The following is a 21079-nucleotide window of genomic DNA, read 5'->3' as shown; positions in this document are numbered from 1 at the left end:
TCGATGATCTTGGTACGTGCACAGAGAGAACGACAGTTTTATTCGAAGACAATAATACACAGAAGTCACCATTATTTATGGAGGTCCCCTCTACTAACAAAAGGTTGGACATGGCCTGTAACACTGTGCGCCATCGCCATGATCGGCAGTGCATGCTCTACACCAGGCTGTTCCAACCGAGCTCCAGGGAGGCGGAGCGCTCACTGCGGCAGCTCGGAGCCCCCATGGAGGGGGGAAAGGGAACTCACCGCAACTGACGCAATAATCCGTGTTCAATGACAGCTATGACTAGCCGCCGGAGCCCTGTACCTCCATTGGAGGATACCTTTCTATTCATTGCGAGGGATGGTCGTCTGTAGTGTCTTGTATGTCATAAAGTATTTAATTCTGCGAAGAGGTACAATATACAACATTATACACGTCTTCACGCAGCGCACTACGATCAGGTAGTAGGCGTTGCACGCAGAGAACTGGTAGCCAGGCTGAAGAATGACATACCAGGAGACGTAAGTTTAAAAACGGTTTCGTAATACGGAGGGTATGAAAACACGCAACATAGTTCGTGTTCTGTAATGCGTTTATAATTTTCAGGTGAATGAGAGCGGAGAAAACACTACTGAATCTGCAATTCGAGCAAGCTACAGGGTCGCTCACATCATTGCGACGAGTGGCAAACCGTTTTCGGTGGGACCACTCGTAAAATCGTGCATGGTAGCAGTTGCAGAATGTTTTCTTTCCAAGGGAGGTGGAGGCTATTGGCCTGTCGAAGCAAAGAATATCTCGTCGAATCCTGGACATGGCAGCGGATCTAGAGACACAGCTCAGGAAAATGGCGGACAGCTTTGTTGCATTTTCGCTAGCGCTTGACGAAAGCACCGTGATATCGGATTGTGCTCAGCTTGCAGTCTTTGTGCGTGGTGTCGACATGGAGCTGCAAGTAACTGAAGAACTCTTGGATGTGGTACCACTCGATTACACCGCAACAGGACGTGACATATTTTGAAGCTGTTTGTGAATCAGTAGTAAATATGAATTTTCCCTGGCATAAGCTCCATTCTGTAGCGACAGACGGTGCACCACAAATGATGGGGCGTCACGAAGGCTTTGCTTCTCGTTTGAAAAATAAACTCAGGGACGAATTCGGGAAAGACATTTTGACTCTTCATTGTTTTATTCACCAAGAGGCATTTTGTGCTGAAACAGCAGAGCTAGATGGCGTAATGAAAGATGTCGTTAAGTGTGTGAATTTTGTGCGGTATCACGCTATAAATGATCGCCAATTCAAAGGATTCCTGAAAGATATGGAGGCGGAGTATGTGGATATACCTTACCACAGTATGTTGGCTAGGTCGGGGAAAAGTTCTTGATGTTTTCTTTGCCATTCGTGAGGAAATATCCCTTTTTTCCCCGACATGAAAGGGGGAGAAATGCGTTGTCTGAAAGATATCAAATGAATATCAGACCTAGCTGACATAACTACGCATCTGAATAATTTAAATCTGTCATTGCAGGGAAAAGGGCAGCTAATCGTTGACATGCACGACCAGATCAAAGAGTTCATGGAAAAGTTACGTTTATTTGAGAGGCAGATAAGCAATGGACATTTCACGTTTTTCAATCGTCTTGCTTCTTTAAAACTACCTGAAGATACTACTTTCGGCGATCACCGAGCAAAGTTAAAGCAGCGCATCACGTTGTTTGAAACACGATTCGGAGACCTCACTAGTTTGGGAATGCAACTTGAGCCTTTAAGCACTCCTTTTTCAGTTTCCCCCAATGACTTGTCATCGCCACTTCAATTGGAGATTATTGATTTGCAAAATTCAACTTTGTTGAAAGAGAGGTACTACAACACGTTGGATTTGTCTCGATGGTATCGTTCATTAAAGCAAAAAACATTTCCCAAGCTTCACAACAATGCCGCTGAGATCATGTGCATGTTTGGATCTACATATTGTTGTCAGAAGTTTTTCTCAGCTATGAAAAGAGTAAAAAGAAAGGAACTATTGTTTCTTCAGGATGCAACAATGAAGGTCATCCTCCGCATTAACGCTGCGAACGATTTGACGCCTGATATTTCCGATCTTGTAATGAAAAGAAAATGTCAAACTACAGAGGCCCAATTTCTTATTTATTTCCTGAACATCGTATTTCCTGGAGTAGCATGTCACCACGTCCTAGCAGCTAGGAGTATGAGGTTGTCGATCTTGTAAGACGCAGCTGGCACCTCAAAACGCTTTCCTTGGCGCCTGCCTCAGCCAGCCGTTCCACGTGCCGGCGTGCCGGCCCACTTGACTGGTCACAGCGAGCGACGCGGCTCCCTGGAGCAGGGAGCGCTCCGCGGCTCACAACGGAGCCGACGAGCTGGAACAGCCTGCTCTACACGATGCTCTCTGGTGGCCGCAAGGTTGGTAAGGGGCTCTTGTGGTAGGGTGTCCCATTGCTGCATCAGCCTGCGTGATGTGGTGCATCGTCGTTGGGGCATCTGGACGCACCCCACACGTGGTCCATGGGATTTAATGCACAGGAAAGGGCACGCCATTATATTCGGCGAACATCCTCTAGTTCCAAGAGCTCATGCATATCCGCTGTTCGGACATCAGGACCAAATGAACCGCGGAAACACACTCGTGTGGATGAAGTAATAATAGCGTTGACTGGTTGCTGAAAGCATAGGGACGGGACCAAAGAGGAGTAGGGGTCGCGCGCTCTTCCCGGATGGAAGCGGATTCTGTCTGAGTAGTGATTCCGGACGTACCCTCATACGGCGAGAGGTGCGAACACGCAATGCACACAGGGACAGTGTTGAACATCATTGTTTTGGTGGTAGAGGTGTTACGGTGCCTCTTCAAAAGTGCATTCGCACCTGACTTCGTCTTTATGAAACCAATGTGCGTCATTTGAGAGGTGCGATCGGCTATGCCGAAATTTTTGAGGATTACCATGCGCAATCACACGATCGCATCGAACAGCGCAGGCTGACAAGCTCTTGGAAAGAGAGGGTATTCGGCAAATGGACTCTCCTCCTGATCTACCTCGACTCCAGTTCCATTGAGCACATGTGGGATGCTTTGGGTCGACGTACTGCGGCACATCCACATGCACCAGTGACCATCCGGCACCCGTGGGGGGGGGGGGGGTGGATGGGGGGAATGGAGCGCTTTGGCACAAGAACTCATTACCGTCTTTGTAGTCAGCATGGGAACACTTTGCACAGCGTGCACTGGCCTGGCGCCTGGGGTCATAACACATCCTGTGAAGAACCGTGTCCCGCCTTTTTTGGTGTCCAAGATGTCGGGGACTTCAGTGTAATTATTATCTTCGTTTAGAAGTCTCATTTTTTATCGTCTAATTTCTTGTTTCTTCCAGTTGTCTTCTGTTCTATACTGTAGCATTTTTTCTTTATTTTTTCCTGATCGGTGGAAGCCCTTTCTCTTCATCTCGTGCATTTTATGTCAACTGTCTTCACCGGGAGTGTGGCTGTGTTAATTCACCTGCCTATTGTCAAGATTGTACAGCGTTGACGAACCATTTTAATGTTTGTGTAATGCAGCGCTCTAGTTTGTATGTGTTTGCTGACGCGTGACTCAAGTTTAGATTCGCAGCAACACCTGTAGCAGATATTCGATCGGTTGTATTATAAGAAGCAATACAATTTAATCGGTGATTTATTCCGCTCCTATCTTTCTTTTGGCAGAAATTCTCACTTTGTGTGAATACAACGCGAGGCATATGCACAGTAATCTTGCATGTTTGTTATTCCATAAATAAAGCTCTGAACGTCAGTCCAGAGCAAATTTTGAATCCATCTTCTTTGTGTTTCTATTCAGGTTTCATGGTGCTTAATAGGAAAAGTAAACATATTGCTTTGTACTACTGCGAGAACAAAAGGGTTTTGGCTTGACAATCGTAGTCTTAAGATCACGTAGCTTTCCATACTGGGTAATTTCGTTGTGACAACCTTGCTAGTTATTAAACTATATACATCCCTTAATTTGTAAAACAGCTGTGCAGTATGAATCACATTACGGAATCGTTATAGTGCCTTGCGCTGGAGGTTCAACATCCGTCTCATTCACAAACGGCATTTGACACTCACGGGGTGTCACACGTCTACTTCCTTTAATGTTATTGCGTAAACCAAGTTAATATAAATTCTACTTTGTAGTTGGCTGTAACAATTCTAAATCTTTTTTAAAAGAATGATAATGATAACAACCTTACACAAGTAACTGCTCTTAAGTTAAAGTTTGTAAACATTTGTAATGTAAAGCTGACAATTAGCGCTGCTGAAACAGAAGAGCTCCTGGAAGCATACCGCAGTTTTTTTTAAAAAAAGCATCGAATATTGCAAGAGTTAAATGGTTTTCAGGGGAGACAAGCACATGAACACGAATGTACATAATGCTTTGAAATTTGGCTAAATTACATTTTACGATTTTGCATAGACTCTAAGACTGCGCTATTATTTGGTTTATGAAAAATGTTTCAGATTAGTAATTCACAAAACTCTGTAGAATATTATTCTTATGCGCTTTGTGTAATCACCAGTTTACGAGTACGGGATGCATCTTAAAGTAAATATTTTATGTTTCTAAATTTTTCGTCATCTTAATTACTGACTAGATTAATTACCGAGAGGTGTTTTCTGATTTAGAAAAAATACTGCACTAAAATTATGTTCTCAAAATTCAGAATCTTGCAGTCATTAAAGCAAAACAGGAGATTGAAATTTTGGGCGTCCAAGCTTTCAATGTCAATATTTCATAAGCTAATTAACGTCAGATGATTCGAAATATGTGCTCGAAACGTTGGGAGCGTCTGCTTCCGAATGCGTTTTGACAATAACTCCTCTGCTGCTTATTTGTTCACAGTGTTTTTCCCATTATATGATGTCGTAAGTTTAGTAGCTGTCACTTTTAAGCCGGCCGCGGTGGCCGTGCGGTTCTAGGCGCTGCAGTCCGGAACCGCGGGACTGATACGGTCGCAGGTTCGAATCCTGCCTCGGGCATGGATGTGTGTGATGTCCTTAGGTCAGTTAGGCTTGAGTAGTTCTAAGTCCTAGGGGACTGATGACCTAAGATGTTAAGTCCCACAGTGCTCAGAGCCATTTGAACCATTTTGTCACTTTTAATTATTCAGGCTTCAAGTGGAAGCAACTGCACCATTAGACTCATGAACATTAATGTAAACAACAGACACATGTTTAATACAGATTATGTCTAAATAAAATTTTACATGTTACTGTGCTGATTACATATTATGTGTGCAACTGCATTAGACATAGAATGAGAAACGAAAAGCAAAAAAGTTTTAGCTGACCTTGGGAGTGGGAAATATGAATGGATTGGATCCCCATTTGCTACGTCTCAAGGTGTTTTCAGTGGTCGTTCAGATTGTATCTGCGATGAGGCCAAACAACAACAGCATCGTTTACATATCTGAACATACACGTAGGTTCCAAAGCCGCTGACTCCAAGGTACTTTCCTCGAAGTCTGCCGTAAACAAATTGGCAATAACAGGAGGCAAGCGGCTATCCATCGCAACTCCACCTGACTGCTCAGAGTACTTGTCATTCAATAGAAAGTAAGTCGAAGTCAAGACATACCGAAGTGGGTACGTTAATACGAGTACAACAAACCTCACCTCAGTTAAACGTAACGAACCAGAGGAACACGAGAGAAGAGAGAGACCACATTAAAAGTTACTAGAATATCACTGTCATTTCAGACGCATTGTCTCTAATCTACATGAGCAATTCGATTATTTCTTAATGTGACTCTCACACTGACCTACTAATGGGCTCAACAGGATAGCGAGGTGTTTTGCTACACGCTGTGTCGAAGCATCTACATTACTCGCAATCAGCCTAAGAGGGACCCTTCCTCGTGACCTTTAGAAAGCCTTATAACATAGAGAGAAGAGCACAATAAGAATTATGACGATAGTCTCCTGTGACAATGAGCTTTTCTTCAGGAGCTTGTTAGTTTTTTCTAACAATTTTTGTGTGTCAGCACCGGTCCTGCGATGCGCTGAGTCAGACAGCAAACATTGCATCTTTCGGATGTAATGCTGTTTTTCGAAAACAACTGTAGCATTACGCTAGACCTTGGGTAAAATAACAGTATCCGGATCAAGTTGAAGTGAACGTGAGGCAGCCCTCTCAGCCGCCGTCACATTACACTCGAGCGGACGCGCCCCAGCCAGCATACGACATGGCTCCCTCCTTACCTCCTCTGCAACATTAGAAGGTAGTTTAAAAACAGCCTCTTCAATAAAACTAATAAAAACCATCCAACGGCAAGCACTTGGGAGTCGTTGCAAAATTTAAGCTCTTCCGTAACACGGATGAAGCTGTGTCGTCAAGACCCTCCTCCGTGAGATTTATCACAGGTTTCTCCAGATACAAGATTAGATGGCGAGTCACAGAAACGTTCAAACTTCACAAAATGCCGGAAAGTTATAAAATGAAATTCCCAGTCAAACTGCACCGTCCAGCCAATCCCAAGAAAAAGCTGAAGTTTTTGAAGTAATCATTAAATGATGCCGAAACAGTGTCATGTAAACAATATCCAACTGCCGGGCCGGCCGGTGTGGCCAAGCGGTTAAAGGCGCTACAGTCTGGAACCGCGCGACCTCTACGGTCGCAGGTTCGAATCCTGCCTCGGGCATGGATGTGTGTGATGTCCTTAGGCTAGTTAGGTTTAAGTAGTTCTAAGTTCTAGGGGACTGATGACCTTAGAAGTTAAGTCCCATAGTGCTCAGAGCCCACCAGCCAACTGCCGGTGAGTGTAATAGATCCTTTCACGAACAAGAGACGGGGGGTGGGGGGCAGGAGAATTAATGTGGTGTACAACTTTAGCAAAGTTTGGAACAGTATTTTGATGAAGACACCCCAACAAATGCAACAACGCGCATTGTACTCTTACTGTGCTACTGGGAAGTTTATCCCACCTCCGCAAGCAAGGATACATTTGCTCCCTGTAGTAAATGATGCAGGACCTGGGTGTCTCCCGGCACATAGGATGCTCAAATTAATTACAGGTGTACAACTGGGTCACATCGTCGGCACTTTTGCCTTGAAAATGGCAGCGTGCTCACCTCTCGAAATATCGGCGGCTGTCGTCTGTAACGAATTTGAACGTTGTTTATGCCCAGAAAAACCCAGGACCCACGTTATTTACTTGTGATTTACACAATTTTTACACAAACATAAGAATGTAAAACTATACTTTCACGTAAGAATTTGAACAGTGAATGCGTGTAATGTTATGGGAGAAAAGTCGAGTTAAAGAGAGTCGCATGGTAATGTCGACATAGCAATAGGAGCGAACGAGTAAGAAGCGAAAATTCAGTGTCGCACGCAACAGTCGGAGTGAATATTCGTGGTCGTTATTTTGAGACTCTAGTTTCGGTGTTGCATATACGGTTTAGACACATACCGCAGACGAGGAAGCTAAACTGTAGACGTATTACTGTGCATATCGTAGGCCAATACTTCGGAAATTGAATCTGAAAATACGACTTGCAGCCAGCAGAGTCACGTGGCTGCAGGGTGGAAGGTTTCCAGTGCGCACAACTCGAACTGTTTCAATGCATATCGAGGACCGCATATTTCAAATACAAACGTGGTACACTAAGATGACAAAAGTCTTGGGGTCCGACCTTTGTCCGGAGTAGTGCAGCAACTCCGACGTGGCAGCAGCAATCTGAACAGCACCTGGTACTCCAGTGACACAACAAACTGTTACAAATCGGTTACTTCAAGGACAGCTCCGAGTCATACGTCCTGTAGTATGCATTTTACTGACGCCAAACCCTCCGCGACTTCAATGGTGTCAAACAAGAGCTGATTGGTGGACAGCGAGGAGGTCTGTTTTGTTTTCTGATGAAACCTGGTTCTGCCTCGTTGCTCGTGATGGCTGTGTGTTGGTCTGTTGAAGGCTTGCGACCAACCTGTCTGTGTGCTAGGCGCACTGATCCTGCATGTGTAGTTATGGTCTGGGATGCGATTTCGTGTGGTGGCTGGAGCACTCTCATGGTTATTGCAAGCACCCTGACTGCAAGACCTGTGCGTGAGTCCCGTGGTTTGACCTGTCATGCTGGCATTAATTAACATCATTCCAGGGGTGTTTTAGAACAGGATAATGCCGGCCCACGTGCCGCTGTCGTAACTCAACATGCTATACATAGTGTCGACATTTTGCCTTTGTCCGCTCTACCACCAGCTCTGTCCCCAGTCGAGCACATACGGCACACCATCGGGCTATAACTGCAGCATCATCCACAAACAGCATCAACCATCCCTGTACTGACCAACCAAGTCCAACAGGAATGGAACTCCATCCCACGAACTGACATCCGGCACCTGTACAACCCAATGCATACACGTTTCCATGTTTGCATTCTGGTGGTTACACCGGTTATTAATGTACCAGCATTCCACATTTGCAATGGCTTAGCTCGCGCTTTATTTACCTGTGGTTTTGCAGTGTTAAAGTCTTAAATATGTTACCTGGATAATTTATTCCCAAAATTTAAAAAGTCTATATTAATTATTTTTATGTTGGGATTTTTTTCTATCATTGTATTGGGGGGGGGGGGGGGAGGGGGATGTTTCCTTATAATGACAATCTATTGTTAAAGGAGAGAAGTGCACGCACGGAAACGCTACAAGTTTCCACTGGAAAAAACTGAATTTACTGTCTTCTGAAGACCTCACCAAGTCTGCCTTGCTGTTACCAAACACTACCTCCGGCTAACTGTTTTCTGCGTCTTCTAGTATGAAAGCTTTGTCTATCTAGCAAATGCTAGCTCATTACCTCGTTCTGTTTCTTACAAAAAGCGGAAAACAACAACAGTGATGATTACCAGTCGCTCTGTTTTTTTGTTACAAAACGCGGAAAAAACAACACTGATGTTTACCACTCATTCCCGACTTCATACAGCCTTAAATTTTTAAACCACAGCTCTGCTCCATAGGGTCTACGACTTTCGTCCTACCTTTGCGAAGCCTGTAAGCAGACTCTCCGACTTTGTGAGCAACTAACATTTCTCCACGAAATTATTTGAAGCTGCTGACCTTTCGATTAACCAGTTTCTAAGGCGGAATATAGACTGATAAGCAAAAATATTATGAATACTGGCCACTGCGGCGTTCAATGCCGCCTGATGGCGTTGTGGACAGGTGACGCGGTAACAAAAGTATGAAAGCGGAGCAGACACAGAGGGGGGATCACCCTAGCGAAGATATGGGCTGCAAATGGGGAAATCCATTTGAGATATACGGCCTTGGTAAAGGGCAGATTATTACTGCACAGAGCCTGTGAACGAGCATCGGAAATGGAGGAAGTTGGTCGAATGTTCACGTGCTACTGTCATGGGCATCTATGGAAAGACGTAGAAGGACAGTGAAACTACCACTGGGCGCTAAGTGATTGGACGTACACGAATCTGCTCTATTATGTAGGATAGATGGTGAACTGTGGCATCTCTGACGAAAGAGAACAAAACTGGTGCACGTAGAAGTGTTTTGGAGCACACCATTCATTGTACGTTGCTGAAAATGGAGCTCGAGAGCAGACCATCCCTAGAATTTCACATGTTGACCCAATGCCATCATCAGTTATGTTTGCTGTGAGCACGGGACCTTCGGTCTTCGACCATCAATCAATGGAAACATGCTGGCACTTCGGGTGAATCAAATTCTTGCTACACTAGATCGATGGCCGTCTCCATAATTGCCGTCAACTGCACGAACAGTGGCTCGAAATGTGCAGCGCTCCAAGTATGCAAGCTTGCAGGAGCAGTATTATGCCATGAGAGATATTCTCCACTTCTTGCATTGGACTTGTGGTAGTAATCAAAGACATACGGACAACTGTGAACCACCTGCATCACTTCATATCTGATAACATCGATGAAGGCAATGTCATCTTTCAGCAGCACAATTGTCCGTGACTCGGAGCCAGAACCATGCTGCAGTGGTCTGAAGAGCATTACAGTGAACTCTCATTGATGTTCGGCAACACATTCACCTGATGTAAATCCTATGGAATTCACCTGGACCACTACCAGGTGCCATCACTGTGTATGCATTCAGCAGTCCGTTTTATACGCGTATTATACGGCCTGTGCGTGGACATCTAATGCTACATGCTTACACAAACCTGCCTACTAACTGTCGTATCCATGATACACAGAATCAGTGATGTATTTTGTTGCAAAGACGGATGAACAAGCTAGGAAGCAGGTGGTCATAAAAGTTTTGACGCATCAGTATAGGCACTTCATTCGGTTATGTCCCAGCAATGCTCATACTACTTATTGAAAGATGCTTCTTTCTGTCAGTCCTCTGAGAAATTTCTTTTTCAAAAGTGCATGGCCAAATACTAGAGTTTCTTTGGAAATCACTTGCCTTTGCAAACAGGAGGCTTTTAGCTAGATAAAGGGAAGGATGATCCACCATCTCTAGGCTCGAGAATGGTACCCATTTCCCGGAAGCTGGATTACTGACATTAGCGTTCACAATAGCGACCACTACTAACAGATAGGAGCAACCAGGAACTGATACGTAACTGTTTATACATTTAATTAATGTTTTTACTTTTACCATGAATTAAATTTTGGCTCTTATATTCTTGATTTTATTTAGGGAGTTTCACCAGTATTCATAATTTGGGCGATATGATTTGATTAACAGACACTAGTGTTCGTGGCCTTTTGTCTGTCCCTGCCCCTAGATGCAGACTAGCACTGACGAGTTCCACATGGTTTTTACAGATGATGATACTGCGGCCATGGATGCAGAACAAGTTCCTGCTGCAGCTGACCTCCAAAGGACGTGGTGTGTTCAAGTTCGTGAAAATTATGCAGGACTGGGCCCTTAAGTGCATCGCCATGGGGTCGGCAGCCACAGAGGATGGACCTACCAAGACACGCCAGCGTCTGCTGGAAGCTCTTCTCAAGCCAGGCAATCAGACTGCTATGCCACTCGATGAGGTTCAGGGAGAGGTGAGTCATAGGCAGAGACAATCATCCGTCCTCCATTTTCTCATTGTTTTCCTCTTCCTGCTAATTCTCTACTACCTTGCCCCTTTGCCGGCCGCGGTGGTCTCGCGGTTCTAGGCGCGCAGTCCGGAACCACGCGACTGCTACGGTCGCAGGTTCGAATCCTGCCTCGGGCATGGATGTGTGTGATGTCCTACGTTTAAGTAGTTCTAAGTTCTAGGGGACTGATGACCACAGCTGTTAAGTCCCATAGTGCTCAGAGCCATTTGAACCATTTTTGAGCCTTGCCCCTTTACACTCCATCCACACCTGTAGCCTCCTCCTCCTCATCCCCATTCGTCTTCTTCTCCTCCCATCTACCTGTTTTTTCCAACTTAATTCCTTCTGCACTTTCATCTTCATCTACACTTCTCTTCCTCCTCTCTCACTTTAACCTTATCACTGCATCATTTCTACTTCTTTTTCATTCTTGCTTCACCACTTCATCCAACTCTTCCTCCTCCTGCTCATCATCCATTGTTTTACTCCCCATCATTTTATCCACATCTTCTGACCTCCATTCCTTTTTCCTCATCCATATCACTTTCTCTCTTGCATCACATTGTCCTACTCATATTTCCAGTTTCCCTTCATTTTCCCTCGACCACTTCATCCAACTCTTTCTCTGTCTCATTCTCCTTCATTTCTTCAGCTCCTGTTTCTGCTCCATTTCCATCTCATTTCTTTCATATTCACTTTTCTTCCTCCTCCTTCACTTTATCCTTATCTCTCTCCTAGTTCTACACCTCTTTCAGCTTTCCTCGGACAATTCATCGAAATCTTCCTCTACCAGCCCACCCACCTCTACTTTATTCCCTGCAGCTTCTTCCTCATATTGATCTTTCACCTTCTTTTTCTTCTTCCATCCTGAGTTCTCCTTTTGCTCCTTTTTTTCTTCTTCCTTTCTTTTGAATCTTTGGTTCAGTATCACCTTTATTTGCCTCTTTCTATATCTTTTTCTTTCAGCTTGCCTTCATATAATACTGCCTTCTTTGAGTATTATTTTCTCTTACTTTTTTGCTTCGTTTTCGTCCCTTACCCACATGATCTTTCTTCTTCTCCTCCCTTTCTTTCCTCTCCCAGTTCTTTCCTCCTTCTTCTCCCTCCTCCTTCCCTTCACTCCCATCATTATATTTCTCTACCGTCTGTTACACATTTCATTCTACTTTCTTCTCCCACTTCTTTTCTTGTCTTTTTTCTTCATCTTGTTATTCTATTCTTATCCTATATCATTTACACTCTTATGTCCTCATTTACATCTCCGTTCACTATTGCTGTATTCTTAGACTTCTCCTGGTTTTTCGTCTTATCTCTTGTTCCCGTCCTACCCCTTTTCTCTTTGTTGTCCTACTCATTCGCTTCATCCTTCTTTTCCTCCGACCTTTTCTCCCTTATAGCTCTTCATCTTGCCATTTTTCTCCATTTTTCATAGACAAAAAATATTCTCTTACGAACTAAATCGGTAGGGTGAAAAATTCTCAGCTTGACAATGCATGTTTTTAAAGGAAAAAACACATTACTTTTTTTACATTGCTCAGATAATTATTTTACTCAGTAGATTCCATTAATGAAGAGCAATTTGTTACAATCTGTGAATAAAACCATCTTTCCACTATCATCAGTACTGTCCCTGCAACGTGAGAAATTATCGCTTTGACCTAGTAACATAGAGTTTACTAATGAAACACTTAAAATAAGAACAACAAACTTAGAAGCAGAAAGACTCTTTCTTTTGTCAAGATACGTGTTTATTGTAGTGAAGATTAACTTATCAGTAACCTGTTAGTGATCATAAAATGTGTATTCATTGGAGGTACAAGAAAAGACGAACCTCAAGTACTTGTTGTTTGTCAGTTCTATTTTACCGAAAATATTACGTAGCATAGCTCAGAAAAGTTCACGTCTTTCGAGTGCTTGACATTTGCCCATTTTAAGCACATTAATATGATGGCTATGATTTAACAGTGCTGTCATTTGTTTCAACGTCATCTGGCTGCAATAGCCTGCGAACTTTCACATTACATATATATATACAGGGTGAGTCACCTAACATTACCGCTGGATATATTTCGTAAACCACATCAAATACTGACGAATCGATTCCACAGACCGAACGTGAGGAGAGGGGCTAGTGTAATTGGTTCATACAAACCATACAAAAATGCACGGAAGCATGTTTTTTAACAAAAACCTACGTTTTTTTAAATGGAACCCCGTTAGTTTTGTTAGCACATCTGAACATATAAACAAATACGTAATCAGTGCCGTTTGTTGCATTGTAAAATGTTAATTACATCCGGAGATATTGTAACCTAAAGTTGACATTAGAGTACCACTCCTCCGCCGTTTGATCGTGTGTATCGGAGAGCACCGAATTACGTAGGGATCCAAAGGGAACGGTGATGGACCTTAGGTACAGAAGAGACTGGAACAGGACATTACGTCCACATGCTAACACCTTTTTATTGGTCTTTTTCACTGACGCACATGTACATTACCATGAGGGGTGAGGTACACGTACACACGTGGTTTCCGTTTTCAATTACGGAGTGGAATAGAGTGTGTCCCGACATGTCAGGCCAATAGATGTTCAATGTGGTGGCCATCATTTGCTGCACACAATTGCAATCTCTGGCGTAATGAATGTCGTACACGCCGCAGTACATCTGGTGTAATGTCGCCGCAGGCTGCCACAATACGTTGTTTCATATCCTCTGGGGTTGTAGGCACATCACGGTACACATTCTCCTTTAACGTACCCCACAGAAAGAAGTCCAGAGGTGTAAGATCAGGAGAACGGGCTGGCCAATTTATGCGTCCTCCACGTCCTATGAAACACCCGTGGCCGGTGTTTGTTACAACACGCAACTGAACGTCGGAGGTTTCAAGCGTCAACTTTAGGTTACAATATCTCCGGATGTAATTAACATTTTACAATGCAACAAACGGCACTGATTACGTATTTGTTTATACGTTCAGATGTGCTAGCAAAACTAACGTGGTTCCATTTAAAAAAACCTAGGTTTGTGTTGAGAAATATACTTCCGTTCATTTTTGTATGGTTTGTATTAAACAATTACACCAGCCCCTCTCCTCACGTTCGGTCTGTGGAATCGGTTCGTCAGTATTTGATGTGGTTTACGGAATATATCCAGCGGTAACGTTAGGTGACTTGTTATGTGGACATGTGTCCTGAAACGCCTACTTTCCATGTTGGAGCTCATTTTATTACTTCTCTTCAAATCACATTAATCATGGAATGGAAACACACAGCAACAGAACGTACCAGCGTGACTTCAAACACTTTGTTAGCGAGGATACATGCATCCACCCTGCGTCGCATGGAATTCCTGATGCGCTGATGCAGCCCTGGAAATGGCGTATCACAGCCGTCCACGACACGAGCACGAAGAGTCTCTACATTTGGGACCGGGGTTGCGTAGACAAGAGCTTTCAAATGCCCCCATAAATGAAAGTCAAGAGGGTTGAGGTCAGGAGAGCGTGGAGGCCACGGAATTGGTCCGCCTCTACCAATCCATCGATCACCGAATCTGTTGTTGAGAAGCGTACGAACACTTCGACTGAAATGTGCAGGAGCTCCATCGTGCGTGAACCACAAGTTGTGTCGTACTTGTAAAGTGACATGTTCTAGCAGCACAGGTAGAGAGTATCCCGTATGAAATCATGGCGGTGAATCGAGGAAGTACAGTACATACTGACAAAACTAAAATGAGCTCTAACATGGAAATTAAGCATTTCCGGACACACGTCCACATAACATCTTTTCTTTATTTGTGCGTGAGGAATGTTTCCTGAAAGTTTGGCCGTACCTTTTTGTAACACCATATATATATACAGGGTGTTTCAAAAATGACCGGTATATTTGAAACGGCAATAAAAACTAAACGAGCAGCGATAGAAATACACCGTTTGTTGCAATATGCTTGGGACAACAGTATATTTTCAGGCAGACAAACTTTCGAAATTTCAGTAGTTACAATTGTCAACAACAGATGGCGCTGCGGTCTGGGAAACTCTATAGTACGATATTTTCCACATATCCACCATGCGTAGCAATAATATGGCGTAGTCTCTGAATGAAATTACCCGAAACCTTTGACAACGTGTCTGGCGGAATGGCTTCACATGCAGATGAGATGTACTGCTTCAGCTGTTCAATTGTTTCTGGATTCTGGCGGTACACCTGGTCTTTCAAGTGTCCCCACAGAAAGAAGTCACAGGGGTTCATGTCTGGCGAATAGGGAGGCCAATCCACGCCGCCTCCTGTATGTTTCGGATAGCCCAAAGCAATCACACGATCATCGAAATATTCATTCAGGAAATTAAAGACGTCGGCCGTGCGATGTGGCCGGGCACCATCTTGCATAAACCACGAGGTGTTCACAGTGTCGTCTAAGGCAGTTTGTACCGCCACAAATTCACGAAGAATGTCCAGATAGCGTGATGCAGTAATCGTTTCGGATCTGAAAAATGGGCCAATGATTCCTTTGGAAGAAATGGCGGCCCAGACCAGTACTTTTTGAGGATGTAGGGACGATGGGACTGCAACATGGGGCTTTTCGGTTCCCCACATGCGCCACTTCTGTTTATTGACGAAGCCGTCCAGGTAAAAATAAGCTTCGTCAGTAAACCAAATGCTGCCCACATGCATATCGCCGTCATCAATCCTGTGCACTATATCTTTAGCGAATGTCTCTCGTGCAGCAATGGTAGCGGCGCTGAGGGGTTGCCGCGTTTGAATTTTGTATGGATAGAGGTGTAAACTCTGGCGCATGAGACGATACGTGGACGTTGGCGTCATTTGGACCGCAGCTGCAACACGGCGAACGGAAACCTGAGGCCGCTGTTGGATCACCTGCTGCACTAGCTGCGCGTTGCCCTCTGCGGTTGCCGTACGCGGTCGCCCTACCTTTCCAGCATGTTCATCCGTCACGTTCCCAGTCCGTTGAAATTTTTCAAATAGATCCTTTATTGTATCGCTTTTCGGTCCTTTGGTTACATTAAATCTCCGTTGAAAACTTCGTCTTGTTGCAACAACACTGTGTTCTAGGCGATGGAATTCCAACACCAGAAAAATCCTCTGTTCTAAGGAATAAACCATGTTGTCTACAGCACACTTGCACGTTGTGAACAGCACACGCTTACAGCAGAAAGACGACGTACAGAATGGCGCACCCACAGACTGCGTTGTCTTCTATATCTTGCACATCACTTGCAGCGCCATCTGTTGTTGAAAATTGTAACTACCGTAATTTCGAAAGTTTGTCTGCCTGAAAATGTACTGTTGTCCCAAGCATATTGCAACAAACGGTGTATTTCTATCGCTGCTCGTTTAGTTTTTACTGCCGTTTCAAATATACTGGTCATTTGTGAAACACCCTGTATATATATATATATATATATATATATATATATATATATATATATATATATATATATATATACTGTCTTCATGAAAGAGATATTTTTTAAAAAAGTGGTTTCCTTTCTCAACTAGCATGACATATTTGATATAATTTTGCAAATCCACAATACATAATCACAAAAGTTCTCAAACCAAAGATGCATGTTTAAGAAAGAAGATGTTACTAAACTGAAAATTTCTTCCACAAATACAAAGTAGTTTATTTTGTTAGCATATCAACTCTGAATTGGTGGTGTTAATATAGTATGCTCTGTGCAAGATGCATCAAAAGCTTCAGTCTCGTCCAGGAGATTGTGATAATGAATACTGAACACTTTCTGCTTTTCGCTTGTCTGTCCTGTTGGTACGTGAGGCTAGGGTGAGGAACGGAATCAGGGTGCACAGCAATTCAGCCTAATTTTAATGCTGCTGGTAGCCTTCCAACAGACTTACCTGCTCACTCTATAACAGGAAGAGTACGTAGCGACCCTCCTCTCTGTTTTTACGAAAAACCATGTAAATTTTTCGAATTTCAAACATATCTAATGAAATACACCTTTTTAGCTACTGAAACGTTACTGAAGTGCAGCTAATAAATCACTGAGAAGGAAGATAGAGCCATGATAAATTATATTTCACTTATCTGTTTCTTGTGGCTCCTCACTGAAAGTGTGGCTCAGTGAAAAATATGGCTCACTGGAAGAGTACTTTGTGTCCATGAAGTATGAACCAGGTTTTATTATTCCAATTAGGACACCGAGTATGCTTTTGCCATTTTAATTAACTTCAAGTACAAAATCTTCACTTCAAAATTGTTTAGGAATATGCAACAACTATAACCACATCATTTATAAAAGGTCAGAACAGGCTCTACAACAGAGTCCAGCAATCATTTTATAACAGCGCAGATCAGAGTCGAATTATTAATGCATATCAAAAGATGTTAGGTCAAGAAGAACAAAGATATTAAAGCGATCAATCTGATAGTACACAGAAGTTGTTGTTTAAATATCGACTTTTTACAGTCATAGAAAATCAGACATAGGAAACCTACTTTACAGATGTTTTCAAATTAATAGCTACGCTAAATTATAAAAATAACAATAGTGGCTATAATATTTATTAATTTTAAATATCTTTCTTTAATTTAGAACAATGTAATTTCTATAAATGGGAAAAAGTCCGTGTATCGTGCGATCTGGTTATCTGAGTGTGCTTTTTACTCCTAGTATTTGTATATATTGAGCGCTCCAGTTGTTTTTGGGCACCGTGAAGTACAAACATAACGAAAATGAGCCATTCATCAGATCCATGCAACATCCACACTGCTTGCTTTCCCCTTGTAACATTTTCATTACATCGAAATGTTGCAGAAAATTTAAATCTGTGACGCAAACCGTTAAGCGTCCTGGCAAGCACAAAATCAAATATGGGATAAGACAATTTAGTGTGGAGACTCAGTGGCAAAGTCTTCCTTTGAAAATGGTATTATCACTACAAAAGTCTGCACCTGAATCCCATATCGCAAAGATCAAATTTGGAAAACCATAGTATCAGAACATGTCTTCCCTAAGCGTTCTACATGAAGTTATGGAGTTTATGGAAATTTTATCTTGATATAAAACGAGAGCTTCACCTTATTTATACTAATAACACTCTTCAAAACATAGTTTATGTGTCACGTGAGTCTCGAAATATAAATATTAGAACACTGAGTGTCTAGAAAATGGTTCACGGAACAGATTTCAAAATGGTTCAAATGGCTCTGAGCACTATGGGACTTAACATCTGAGGTCATCAGCCCCCTAGGCTTAGAACTACTTGAACCTAACTAACCTAAGGACATCACACACATCCATGCCCGAGGCAGGATTCGAACCTGCGACCCTAGCAGCAGCGCGGTTCCGGACTATAGCGCCTAGAACCGCTCGGTCACAACGACCGGCGAACAGTTTTACAGCATGAAGATAATACTAACCACATACGGCGCACTATGCCGTCACAATTTTGTCATCAGCAATAAAGTATTACTGAAAAGGTGACAACATATATCCTGTACATAGCATAGACATACTTACTTGTTCAGGTGGGATCAAGTTCCATTCCTTATCACATTACTCGTCGTTTCAGAATAGACCTTAAACTAAACTCATGAAGTGAATTTGAGTGGTAGGAACTCATCGTCCTCTGAACTTTGGCTCTTACAGAGTGTGCACGCTGCTGTGCGTCAGGCTCAGCCCCCTGGCTCACCTCTGTGATCTCCGACCCCACCTGTTGCTAATTCCGCCACCATTCATTTCCTTACTCTCTCAACGCTACATTTAGGGCTATCCTGCAGTTTCTTTCATCATTCCTTACTGTCGCAACTGATGCAGTTTTACATATCTCTAACATATTTTTTCCCTCAAATGTCAAACTTCCCTATAGTGTTGTAATTTTCTACTCCACTATTTTTCATTCTGGCCCCATCCAAGTCAGAGCCATAAGTCCACCCACTTGCCTGAGGAGTATCTTCGTTGGTTTACTGGTTCACTGCATCTTAACAATTCTGTAGACTAGAAGTGTACCTACTCACAATGTTCTGTAAGATTCTGGAAGCCCATATAGTCCTTACATGTGGACACCTTCCTATTTATGTGCTGACTGCGTATCTGTCCTTGCTTAAAGGTGTAACATATATGACTAATTGGCCTTTTGCTATCTAAAACGTCTCAGATATCACCTTAGTTTAGTGCGAGACAATTATCGGAAGACAACTAATGCAGGAAACTGAAACTGTAACATAGCACAATTGGTATAAACTCATGGAACACTGGGTACGTGGACGATCATGTGGAACGACTGAGAAATTCGTTTTTTCATCTACCACTGGCTGTCAAGAGCATACCCTTATAGGGATACGTTGCCTGTTCTGGCCTCTTATTGGCTAGCATTCGAGGACAGAGACCCCCAGGCACCGTGACACATAGAACTGTGCCAATCTGAGGGTGAAGGTGCGTGGAGAAAGAAGTACATAGTATGACAGTGCGTTATAACCCGTTTCAATCCTGTCGAAATATTTTCATGTGGCTTGTGATAAGCTGTGGTGCACATTGAACGGTGGCAATTAATGAAAAATAGTGTGCCATCCTTGAAAAATACTCATTGCTGGTAGATCAGCAGACTGTTAAAATCATTCCGACCCTCGCTGCAGTCAAGGTCAATGTGATCAATGGACCTACGACCATGCGATATACATGGTGATTTACAAAGATAAGAAAGTATTTTAATATGTTATTCTACAACTAAGACTAAAGAAAAAGTGTTTATTTACGGAATTACGGCTAATAAAAAGATTTTGCCTGAAATTTAGCAAATTCGCTAATATGAAGCCATCGCAAAAACGTAGGAGGTTAAAGTAAAGCGCGATTTCAATTTATTTTGTTGTTATTGGTCTGGTGAATCTAATAAAACATGTCCCAGACGTGTATCTGCAGTAGTTTTCCAGAACATCCAGAGAAGCAAAGATTATTATACAAGTAAACTTTTTTACTTTCCATTAAGAATGTAGAAACGTTTATGCCATTGTTGGCAACGGTTAATGCGCTGTTTCAGTCGTTTCCTAACCTTCAAACGAGTTAGTTTTCTGTATTGTTCAGTGAATCCAACACTGTTGTTATTAGTGTATTTAAGTGAAACTACAATTAACTGTTGTACTTTGTAGATTATTTATGAAACAGGGATGCCTTTCAAATTTACGACAGAGCAATACGCCGATATGGTGTCTACTTTTTATTTTATTTTTCCAAAATCAAATTGTCTACAACTTCTTTTGAAAACTTTGTGCAATTGTCTGAAATTTACAAAACAAATTGGGTCAAGTAGTTAATAAACTAAAAATTTTACGAGATTACTTCTTTGCTTCTATGGATGTACTGGAAAACTACTGCAGGCACACGTCTGGGACATGTTTTATTAGATTCACCAGACCGATAACAACAAAATAAATGGAATTCATGCTTTGCTTTAACCTCGTACAATTTTGCGATGGCTTCATATTAGCGAAGTTGCTAAATTAGAGGCAAAATCTTTTATTTGCCGTAACTCTGTAAGTAAACATTTGTGGACATATGTTTATATGACCTTTTTTTCTTTAGTTTTAGTTGTAGAATAACGTATTAAAATATTTCCATATCTTCGTGAATCACCCTGCATTTTTCATAAGGGACATAGCTGCACATGACAACGTGAGTGGAAGAAACATTAGTGAAGTGGGCCTGACGAGTACACATTCACTTGCAATGCCCCTGTGAAACGTCTGGCTCTTATATGCAGTCCACGCAATCACGTTTTCGGCTGCAGCATTGATTGGAGATGACTCAGAGAATGAACCTACGTCGTACTCTCAACTCTGTCGCACTGTTTGAGACAAATATAAAAATTGGTTCTCGCATAATTCTTTGCAGCATGTGGTCTTTTAGATTTACTGTAAATTAATTACCAGAATATTTTCTCGTTTCACATAATAATGATTACATAAATCTACACACAAATAAGTACTCGTTCACACAGCTGTAAAACGATTGTTTCATCTATTACATTAGAATAATATTAACACAAATATG

At 42.5% G+C, this 21079-nt stretch overlaps 1 protein-coding gene across 1 annotated transcript in view; it reads left to right on the top strand.

Moving 5' to 3' along the window:
• LOC124622337 (cytochrome P450 4C1-like) overlaps positions 1-21079 on the top strand; it is a 126057-nt gene that overhangs the window by 86839 nt on the left and 18139 nt on the right. Inside the window, exon 5 of the mRNA XM_047148014.1 lies at positions 10784-11014. Within this exon, the coding sequence (XP_047003970.1) occupies positions 10784-11014 (231 nt within the window). The remainder of the gene's footprint in view (positions 1-10783; positions 11015-21079) is intronic.

Source organism: Schistocerca americana, chromosome 7 (genome assembly GCF_021461395.2).
Source record: "Schistocerca americana isolate TAMUIC-IGC-003095 chromosome 7, iqSchAmer2.1, whole genome shotgun sequence".
NCBI lineage: Eukaryota > Metazoa > Arthropoda > Insecta > Orthoptera > Acrididae > Schistocerca > Schistocerca americana.
The sequence above is the reverse complement of the archived record's forward strand: the minus strand, read 5'-3'. Positions and strand labels throughout refer to the sequence as shown.